The sequence below is a fragment of the Carassius gibelio genome, chromosome B3 (genome assembly GCF_023724105.1).
Source record: "Carassius gibelio isolate Cgi1373 ecotype wild population from Czech Republic chromosome B3, carGib1.2-hapl.c, whole genome shotgun sequence".
In the NCBI taxonomy this organism is placed as follows: domain Eukaryota; kingdom Metazoa; phylum Chordata; class Actinopteri; order Cypriniformes; family Cyprinidae; genus Carassius; species Carassius gibelio.
This window is the reverse complement of record NC_068398.1, coordinates 18,393,721-18,405,644: the sequence shown is the minus strand read 5'-3', so window position 1 is coordinate 18,405,644 and position 11,924 is coordinate 18,393,721. Positions and strand designations below refer to the sequence as shown.

Genomic DNA, 11,924 nt, shown 5'->3' with positions numbered 1-11,924 from the left:
TGCAGAGTTTATGAGGTCAGCCACTCACAGGGGATAAAGACTAGCCGTAGTCACAAGGAAGTAGCGGTGGATCTTCTGTACTATCTACCAAAAAAAAATGGGTTGGAGGATTTGCGCTCAAAAAGCGGAGGAGGGTGAAGGGGCCCTGGTTAGGGTTTGACTTGCGAGAAATATGAAGAAACAAACTTGTATCTGATATAAACTAGGATAGTATAATGATATAACGTAAAATATATTTTATGAAATCAAGCAAATTCACAGAGATATATGAACGACGTATGAACAAAGAGGTTGAGGGCCAAAACTAGAAAACAATCCGCGAGGCCTAGGAATAACACTTAGTTGGTGAAAATAAGATAAGAACGCGAAAGTCCGTTTAAACAAATTGAAACAGAAAGAATGAGCAAAGTCCTGGAAGCGTACGATTGTACTTGTTTAGATTCAACTTTATTGTCATTATGCAGACTACAAGTACAGAGCTAATAAAATGCAGTTAGCATCTAACCAGAAGTGCAAGAATATAGTGTTTTATATACATAAAAGTGCAGAGTAAGTAAAGCTATACAGAATATACAGTGTAGTTGCTATATACGATATTGATCAGAGTATATACAGAATATAAATATGAATGCAATGTAGGGATCGTATGTACATTATGAACGGAGCAATGAAGGATTATATATACATTATGAACAGCAGGAACGCGAGAACGGCGGTAATAAATACAGTCGAATGAGTGTGCAAAAGTATTGTTGAACGATGTATTATATGCAAAAACAGTAGTGCAATGATATTTTTTGTAGAAATAGTTTACTGTACTTATACATTAACGACTTTAGACAGTTTATGGTGTAATAGCTTTAACCATGTGCAGTTTCTTAGCATAATGCGATGAGAAAGTGTGTGGTTTACAGTTCGCTCTAGCGTCCGTTAAGAAATCTCGCAATTTTTGGGCGAAAGCGTTAGAGCAAACATTTGTCAATGCGGTGTTAGGCTATATTGAACTCACGGTCATTATAAAGTTTTGTGTGTTTATTTTCATTTCAACATATTAATGAACGCTGTTACAGATTTTGTCTTAGTAACGCGTAATACGACAGTTTTTGTTAAAAGATAAAGATATGGGCTGTTTGAGTAACACCGTCGTCTCCGATGCTCGAAGTTGTCACCGCTTACAGGCACCCCACTAACCTAAACCTGTAACTCCATCATAATTATTTAAAATAACTATAAACTTAATGCGTGACGTCTATGTAACTGACTAAAACTAATATGTATGCTAAACAAAATATTTGTGGTGGTGAAAAAAATGAAGTGAATTAATAGATGTCAGAAACTGCTCGCCTCGCGGTTTTCTTAAAGAAGAGCGGGTTATTTAGACGTGACAGCGCAGTTACAGTCGTAGCGCGGTTTCCTGGATCAGACCTTAAGCACGACGAATGACTAAAACGGTCAAAATCATCCCGCCTCTCACTTAAATGAACGACTTATCAACAGCGGTTTATTTATTGAAGTACTGTTTAGAGATGCATACGATGAAAATACCACATCCATGACTTTTAATGTCTAACTTTAGTGTACTAGATGGGTTTGTATTAAGTATAAGAGTCTTAACAGAAGATGGTAAGGCTCATTTTAAAAGTCGAGGTAGTGGCTATTATTTGTCATTGTGACACAGGTAGACCAGAAAAAGCTCTAAAGTGCATCACAATCTCAGTTTAAACACTCTCTTGACAATCATTTAATCATCTTGTACTCTATTTTGTTCATGTTTTTTGTCTGTTTGACCAAACTCTGAGAATAGTCTTTATCTAAAAACAATGAAAAAGATACACGGCTGGTGGGCCGGATCAACATTAAAAGTTTTCACAATAGTTTAAAAGAGCGGACTTCACTATTAGGTAATTGTTATTCCGATACACATTTCCTGTATAAAAGACTATATCTATAACCTTTTCAGTTGAATGTAGTGCAATCTTATGGATCTTAAACGTAATCACGTTACAACAAGGCGACATAGTCCCTCTAGCAAATCCGTCGAAAGTGGACAAAGCAGAAAAATCTCAGCGCACGGCAGATGATAATGCTTATGACCGAAGGAGAGTACACATAGGCCTACTCTTTAATGTCGAGCGGAGATGTTGAAACAATGTGAACATGGTCATCAGCTATATGAACAAGAGCTCTAGATGTAGGGGCGATATTTTTATGCCGTAAAATTCCTATGAACAGGCAGTGTATGTTTGACCGCAGTCAGGGAAAACTGCAAAACAACGTGTCAACAGATCGGTCGACTATCTCAATTTTTTTCACAATCACAATTTTTGTCTTATGTGCTCATTACAGCTAAAATCACTGAATTATGAAATGCAAAAGTGTGTACGGTATTTTTCTATAACCGTTACAAAAGTGAGAACGTCGTAGTTCTCAAATGTGTTTGTATTACAACGGTAGCCCATCTAACAAATCTGGAGAAGTGGAGAAGCAAAGATGTTTAGCACATACACACGTACACAAGAGATGTTGCTTTATTTGAATCGAAGAAGATGGCCGTAGGAGCTGATAACATTCTTTAATGTCGTCGTGTCGTGTTTTGTCAAAATAATAGAAAAAAAAAATGTTCGGGGGAAATGTTTAATAATTTTTCTTAAATAAATAGAATACACTCACCCCGCTCTCTTTCCCACGCGAGAGTTAGCATGGACTTACAGGAGTCTTAAAAATAAAAATGTGAATTGTGTCATCGGCTATCCGAACACGATGACTAAATCTAACGGAGTAATAAAAATGTAATTTACAAATCAACAGTTAACAAAAAAATACTTTAACAATTGTATTCTGAATTCTATATGCGTTGTAAACGTTAGTTTTCTTGCTATACTCTCTTTCTTAGTGATTTGGTCGCTCGAATACACGAAAAGGTTATGGATAAAATGTATCTCACAAGAGTGTGGAAACTTTAACGCGCTCAAACTTAAACGAGTGTACCGTTTGATTTGTTTAGGTTGTAATAGTTTTAAGTGTAAAACAGCTAGACTTCATTTTTGCTTCGATGCTTCATGCGATCACACTTTTGGATTGACACAAAGTTGAGCTAAAAGAAATATCTCGAAGAGAAAAACTGTAACTTAATTTCTTAATTTTCATTTATTCCTGTTACGATGACGCCGCACAAAGATCGCATAAAAACGTAGGATCCGACAAACAAATTGTGAACGGCCGTCCAAAATCTTGATACGGCTGAATCTCGAGGTGTAAGAAAAATGTGATTTACAAAACATTGTGATTCTTAGATGTGAAACACCCTTGACATAATCTGTTGGCATCTACAAAACAGTCAAAGCGTATGTTTTCTGTTCTAGGTAAGAACATTTACACCGAGTGTTATAGGCCGGGTAAATAATTTGAAAATAGTATTTCTGTCGAATGAGAAAAGTTCAGTCGTACATTTAAAAAAAATTCTGATGTAGAAATTATGTTTCTGCCAAACAGCTCCAAAGAGAAAGAGTTTTCTACTCGTGTGAGAAAAGCACTCGGGTGGATAAATTATATGAAGAGACGATGCCGGTCATCGGGTTATTAAAAAAAAATTAGACGATAGACGGTGTGCCTTGCTTTAGTGATACACAATGTGTTTAAACACGTTTCAAATTGTAGGTGTAATTATTTTAGTGACTTTAAGCAAGATGTATATTTGTTATTTTACTGTACGCATACAATCTACAGGATAGAAGGATGGGGATACAGTAACATACAACTATAAACTTTAAGAAAAGTTAACTTTCATTACACTATTGTAAAGGGATCTTACAGTAGGCTAAATGAAAAGCACTACGTAATAAGGCTGAAGGGCAAACAACTGATGGAAAACACACGTTGGGGGGATACTGTCGGTTAAATATATTGTTTTAAATAAGGATTTAAATACAAAAGTAAGTACTTTTAATACAAAACATATAAAATAGAACTACAGCCTGTTAGATGTACAGGCGGTCATTTTAATATTTTTGCTTTTAAATGGAGGTATTTTGGGACGGCTAAGCAGAGGGCCTGCAAATGTCTTTCCTGCTCTGTGTCTGAAAGTACCGTGGATATGTGAAAGGTTTACGACCGTAGCAACGCACATAAATTACATCTCTAGGACGCGTGGGTCTTTCCTGAACCATCTTTAATGGTTGAATACGATCGAGGGTCTTTCTTCTAAAAGATAAAGCCACTTCATCTAAACTTCACAGTCTATACTGTGACAAACAAACGAGCTCCTCAGTATAGATTTAAAGCTAAATCAATATTTTTTATTTTTTTATTTTTAAAACATACAGAAAGACTTTGGCATCATGTTTCATATTGTGTGTGCGTGTGTGTGTGAGGGAGAGAGAGGGAGAGAGAGAGAGAGAGAGAGGGAGAGAGAGAGAGAGAGAGAGAGAGAGAGAGAGAGAGAGTGTGTGTGTGTGTGTGTGTGTGTGAGGGAGAGAGAGGGAGAGAGAGTGTGTGTGAGGGAGAGAGAGAGAGAGAGAGAGAGAGAGAGAGATGGTATGAAAACTTTGAAGATGGTGCTAAAAATAAGAACTTTAAAGAATCTAAAGTGATTAATGCATGACGCATCTGATATAATATAATCATATATATGATATGATATAAATAATTTTTTATTATATAATATTATATAAAATATTTTAGGTAATACATATCATCATTTTGTTGAATTAAGAATCAACGGACATCAGATGTACTGGGGGTACTGATTATTAAAAAACATTACATTAATGTTAGCTTTGAAATAATGTACACCATTCTATGTACACCATTCTATCCATTCTAATGTACACTTTGATCATGCGGTCTGGAACTCCACCCTCGCCTGCGCGGGGTGTGTGTGAAGCAGCCCCTCAGGTCTCACATACATTTCACTACGAAGACCTGTGAGATTCTGTTTATGATTTAATCATTTTTATTTATTAATTTTTTTTTTTAAGTCGTATTATTTTATTTTGGGGATATTTCATTCATGTTTGGACATCTCTCACCGGTCTAAAAATGTAAGGGATAAATTTTTATATGTATCATCAGAAATGTTTATTGTATATATACTATGCTATCACATTTAAGATAAGTTATCTTTTAAAAAAAAGAAGAGTATGGTGTGTTTTATAAGTTTGATTAACTTAAATGTTGAATACCTTTTTTTGTTTAATGAATTGCTTTAGTAGCCTGATGTCATTATATAATTATTTATTTTCATATTCTTTAACCCCTGGAGTCTGAGTGGGTTTTGGGGACTGGAGATATTTTGACACCCCTCAGACGTTAGTGTTTTATATTATCCTAAAACGTATTAGTGGCTAAAAGTCTGAATATCCCATAATATGTGATCAGCATGATTGTACATGTCTGTAATTTTGAGAAGGCTGCGTTTATGATTAGTTTTTGTTTAAAATATGTTTAAAATGTGTTTGTATATGTTGTATAAGTATTGATTGAATATATGATTAAAAAAATGTATGATTAAATTATTTGTTTTGGTTTAGTAACATGTCTGTTACTGCGATGTGTTTTATAAAAACGATGAATACTTGTTTAAAATGTATGTTCCGGTTTAGTAACATGCCGTCATATATAATTTAATATTGTTTAAAATAGAGATAAGTCTCTTTTTAACTTGATATGTCCACGCGTATGTCCGCTTGTTTATATGGTTTATCAGAATACAAATTTGTATAGCGCCGTGGATATTATAGTGATATAACAATGTACGTGTGGCTTATGATGAAATTTATAGGCTAGTCATAATTCAGATCGCTTAAAAGTGTACGTGCATGCAGCATTTTATTGTATGGTGGTACTGTAGGTGTACGGTTAAAATAAATAATTAAACAGCTTTTTGAAAAAGATATGATATAAAGATGGATATAAAAGGTTTTAAATATAATATAGAAAATGTCTTGCAACAAATAATGTGAAATGAATTTAACTGAATTGTGTCAATGACACGTCCGGGTTCCTCAATAGACCATATTCTTCATTCTGTTCAATTATATATTTTTTCCCCGATCCTGGTAAAATGTATATTTTTAGTGATGAACAAAACTAATGTAAATGTTTTGTTTTATATTGTTTGCGAATGTATAATGTGTTTATATTCATTAAAAGAAGAAAATAAGACTTGGAGACGAATGTGTGTACACAGGCATCAGAGGGAGAGAGAGAGAGAGAGAGAGAGAGAGAGAGGGGTACAAGAGATGCTAGCCGCACACCAAACGTAATTCATAGGTGAACCGTCAGAAAACTGTCAAAATCATGGTACTCCCACGTGAGATACGTTTGGTTTTAATTAAAAAATGGCTTTGAAGATATTATGATTGGTTAGTAAATTCCGACGAGTGTGCACTGTGGCGTGCAAACGCAGACAGTGGGGACACAGAGGGTCAGGATCAAAGGTGTGTGAAAACATCTCTTTTTCTGCTCTCTAAAAAAAAATAAAAAATAAAAAAGGAAAAAAAGATCTTGTTTTATCTGAAACAGTCGGTTTCAGTATATTTTTTTATACAGTTTAATTTATAACCTTTTTTAAAAGAACGGAATGTTTTTTCAACCTTAGTTAAATTGTTTTTAGATTATGTATATTATATAAACTATATAATGTTTTATATATATAAATATGAAATAATTAAAATGTGTTTTCAACCTTGAATTGAATATATATATATATATAAATATAGAATGTATATATATATATATATATATATATATATATATATATATATATATATATATATATATATATATATATATAAATGTGAAATAATTAAAATGTGTTTTAGATTATATAAATTATATAATGTTTAATATATATATATAAATATGAAATAATTAAAATGTGTTTTCAACCTTGAATTGTTTTTTAGATTATATAAATTATATAATGTTTTATATATATATATATATATATATATATATATATATATATATATATATATATAAATATAGAATGTATATATATATATATATATATATATATATATATAAAATGTAGAACACACCGACCCCATTTATACACCGCTCATGAATGTAATGGGGGGGGGGAGCCGTATAACCACACACACACACACACCCACACACACACACACACACACACACACACATAACCTTATAACTGTGATAAAGTTCAAACAAGCTAACTGACACAGAGTTCAAACAACTGGCACAAACTTCAAACAAACTAACTGACACAACTTCAAACAACTTCTGTCAAAACCACATGATCGATGATTGGGGAGTCTTTCATATACCGTTTTAATTTAAAACTAACAGGTCAATAGGGTAAAACTTTCTGTCAAAACCGCATGATCGATGCGTGAGGAGTCTTTCATCTTCCGTTTAAACTAACCGTCAAAACCATGATTTAGAACTAATTAGGTCAATAGGGTAAAACTTTCTGTCAAAACCGCATGATCGATGCGTGGAAAGGTCATAGGTTAACCCTTGATCTCATTTGTTCCGCCCATCCATCATAAGGTTACCGGAAGTTCAACCTGTCAAAAGGTCAAAGGTCAAAGTCATAAATCATCATGACAGGTAGTGTATTATATCTACTACTATTATGAGCTTATAATTAAAACAAAGTTACATCTTCTGCAAAAATCAAACCACTGCAAAGTCTAATCACTGATCCAGGGACCATTTCTGTGTGTGTGGGTGATAAAGAGTAAACGAGGTGAGTCCTTGTGCATGATGGAGCTACAGCGTTATCCTCAAACAATCCTGTAAGACAGAAAGGAAGGAAATATTAAATTACATTCAACTTATACATTACACTGTGTTTTGTTTAGACCATAAAAGCAGCCTCTGTAAAAACTTGAGAGTGTGTGTACGTGACAGTGTGTGAACGAGACTGTCCCCGGTCTTAATAATGCCAAAGCACAGCGTCCTTAACACACACTAAACCTCTCCAATACTGCTCCGGAGCGCTATACAAAGCTTAGTGTATCCCATCATGCATCATGTTTTGGAATAAATCGTCAGACTTTTTGCCGAGATCTCACAAGAGGTCATGGGAAGCTGTCCAATGTACAGTATGTGAAATATTGATAATTAGTTATTAAAAATCTCTGTAAACACATAAGTGTCCCATAAGGCAGTGGCTCCCAATCCTGGTCCTGGAGAACCCCAACACTGCACATTTGAGATGTCTCCCTGATCAAACACACCTGATTCAACTCATCAGCTCATCAGTGAAGACTCCAAGGCAGATAAGAGAGACACCAAAACCGTGCAGTGCTGGGGTTCTCCAGGATCAGGATTGGGAAACACAGTCATCAGGTCATGAAAAGTTCGACACACACTTGTGGTTATCATGCTCACTCGAACACTAGGCCAAATACAGGAAAGACTTCAAATAAGTAATCAAGTGGTCAAGTGCAAAGATGGCAAGTGTGGGTATTTGGACAGTGCAACAGTTTAAGAAACAACAAATGCTGTACAAATTATAACAGCAGGAGTGTTTGATAAAAGGGACAAACTATCACAGACTTACTGCTGCATATATCTGCCTCCGCAGCTTTCTGTCTTCTCCATTTCTGAAGGAATCCCTCTCCAGAAACACCACTGGGCTGACTGCCTTTATGTCTTTTCAGCTAAAAATAAAAATAAAAATAATAAAATGGGGAGAGTAAATAAAATTGAATTATATAAAGAATGTTAATAATGATCTGTGAGCAAAATATTTAGATATAATAAATATATATAAATATATATATATATAAATATAAACTGATATGAATGAACTGCAAAATGGAAAAATACATGTTTTATTATTTATTTTTAATTTGATTTTTTTTTTTTTGGGATTTACATTAAAAGGTATTAAAAGCATGGTACAGAACATATGATTACTGTGATATCTGTCATATAAAAGCACATAAAAACACTAACATTACAGTGATACAAACATAGCTGGTTTGGTGATTATTGTATTGTTGTATTGATTATTAATATACCATAGTAAAACTACAGTTACAGTTACTAATGTCCTGTTTACTGTGTTTTAACTTCACATTTCATTTATTACTATTGTAAGTGTCGTGATTACCATGATTTTACTACAAATACAACTTACATCATTAATCCTGAAATTAATAATAATATAAAACTGTTCGAAGGTCTATGGCACGTCACGTGACAGATAGAGTTTAATCAGACTAATTAGCAGCTGTGTTCATTTAATTAAACGCAATGAAACTCAAAGACAGCCGCGGATGACCGATATAATACAGCGATTAAACATATGGCACTAATTTGATTAATAAATAAGACAGAATACATTTTATAAAAGGCATTAAAAGAGCGTATTTACGACTACTCACCCAAACTGTGGAACTGATAGCAAGTATCGCGATGTGTGCTGAATGAGACTTCTTGAACGTGATTTCATAGCGATAAACATCTCATGTCCTCGTGTCAAATTCTGACGCCAAAAGTTTCCCATTGAAAGCAATGAAGGTCGTAGTGCTTCGATATTCGACGCCGAGAGGCACATTTGGCGTCATAAAAGTGACGCTAGGGGCGCTTGACCATGCTTCGGTTTTTGACGCCTTTGGAGTGAGAATGGGTTGAAAAAACACTGAAGAAAAGAATGCTGTGTCCAAAATAAATAAATAAATGTGCATATGTGTTGAGTTCAGAGTTTTTATTTATTTATTTTACAGGTTCTGTAGCAGTTTGTGGCACAGTGCATCACGAGCACAATAATACACAGCTGTGTCTTCAGAGTTGAAATTCCTGTTAAAATAACTGTGTTGCTGTAGGATTCAGAAGAGAAACTGATTTTTCAGAGAATCTGTGACACCATTGCTACTGGAAGTATAGAAATATCCAATCCACTCTGCTATGACTCTGTAAAAAAAAAAGCTTTTATTGTACATGTGTGCCTCTGTTTACATGAGAGAAGGGTGGAGATTTGCATTGACATAAACATCTTCCTTCCACCATCCTTATGATAATTATTAACAATTATGCAAAATTAGTTGCTCAATTTTATATTCTTGATTTATATAAAAAAAGTCTTGAAGTTACTCACATTTAGTGTAAATATCTTCAACTAAGTTAATCCAAAAAAATATATATATTTGCTTAAACGTTTATTGAATTCAACAGTAGAACAGTGTGGATAACATTGAATTAAACAATTAAAGTGGAGGTTTTTTCCTTCAATGTCATGTCATGTAAGAAAAAGTTACTTTAGACTCATGAGAATAGGTAATGAAAAGACAGTAAGCACTGACCATATATTTATGCATTTTATAAACTTTATCTGTTGCACATGTGCAAGATCAGTGATTGAATAATACACTGTAAAGAGTGAAAAGATGGAATAATTGATTTCTACAGAAAAGGGACAACATAAGTCTATAAGCACATAAAAAGGTGAAGAATGCAATTTTTTATGACTTTCATATTCAAACACACCTGATTCAATCAGCTGCACATTAGGAGAGATTCAAAGACCTTAAATGTGTGTCAGATAAGAGATAAATCAAAAACACGTCGTGTTGGGGTCTTGGGGATTCTTCAGGACAAGGATCAGAAACCAATGCTTTAGTTCAAAACAACAGCAGCAGTTTCTCAGAGCTCAGCGTTATCATTCTGCCAGAAAGACTCAAAAGACAGGTGAACGTTTACATGGTATTTATTCTATAAAGGATTTACAGATGGTAGCGAGCAATGATTCATGAAGTCTGGAAAAGTTATTTGGCATAGGCCCTGAGCTTAGTCTGAATCCTGTGGATGCAGATTTGGCTGAACCTGCCTGAAGATGAAGGCAGGGACGGAGCCCACCCTCTGATGGATGGACAGGGACTAACCTGGTGGTGATGGGGAGGATGGAGGGACACGTCAGCATCATCAACTCTGGACATAAAAGAAAAAGATCAGTACTTATAAACTCAAATGTCAAGCAGTGACTTATCTGTCTTCTCTGTTTAGAATTATCAATGTATGACATTCATTACAATCTTTCTGCTAGATCTAAATTTAAATCTTTCATTCTTAGTTGTGAATGATATTGGTGTTGGTTAATATTTTTCTTTTAAATTCTGTAATGGTTGTTGGAAGAGTGCTGCTGGAATGATCTATATTGCACATGTATTGTAAAGGGTTACATCACTCTTTCCCCTAAATTATTGTTTAAGGAATACGAAATGGAATAAAGAGTTGTTTGTTCTCAGATTTTGTGCAGTGCTGTAGCTGTTTTCATCACTGTGTCTCTCTTGCACAATAATATACAGCAGTGTCTTCATTCTTCATATTATTCATCTGCAGATACATCTGTTTCTTGCTGTTGTCTCTGGAGATGGTGAAGCGTCCCTGAACAGACTGAGAGTAGTATATACTACTACCAGATGAGATGTATGCCAACCACTCCAGACCTCCTCCTGCAGTCTGTCTGATCCAAGCTAAGTCTGGGTCACTACTAAATCCAGAGAATGTACAGATGAGTCTGTGAGATCCTCCAGGTTTAATGACCACTGACTCAGACTCAGTCAGTGTTTGACACCAACAAACTGAAAAACAAACAGTTCAATATTAACATTTACAACAGTACACATGAATAAGTCTGATTATCAACAGCTTTTCAAGACAATCTTACATTCTGTGAGAGCAAACATGAAGATAAAACCCAGTTTAGACACAATATCCATTGTCATGTTGTGAAAAGAGCAGGCTGATGCATCAGAGTCACAAACAAGTTTTGTGTCTGGAGATGAATAGTTTGGAGACTTTTGAGGAAGACAAATAGAAGTAGGTTTGCATAGGGTGCCCTCTAAAGGTACATTTGCATTTCTGTGTCCTTATTAACCTTTGTAACCATGTCTGCCTTTATATGTATTCTTTGATAATTCTTATTTACTAAGCTATGGTAGAGATGT

General features: G+C 34.5%; 1 long non-coding RNA gene and 1 gene segment (V, D, J or C); both read right to left on the bottom strand.

Annotated features, from left to right (window-relative positions):
* Positions 1-7,617: 7,617 nt before the first annotated feature.
* LOC127953001 (uncharacterized) lies at positions 7,618-9,608 on the bottom strand. Its single transcript, XR_008153089.1, has 3 exons — positions 9,363-9,608; positions 8,534-8,633; positions 7,618-7,761 (listed from the first exon to the last, which is right to left on the bottom strand). It is a non-coding gene; the product is annotated as an uncharacterized LOC127953001 (long non-coding RNA).
* Positions 9,609-11,224: 1,616 nt separating this feature from the next.
* Positions 11,225-11,770, bottom strand: LOC127952964 (Ig heavy chain V region 914-like). The segment is given in 2 exon segments: positions 11,225-11,558; positions 11,645-11,770. Coding segments are annotated over 2 exon segments (366 nt in total).
* Positions 11,771-11,924: the final 154 nt, after the last annotated feature.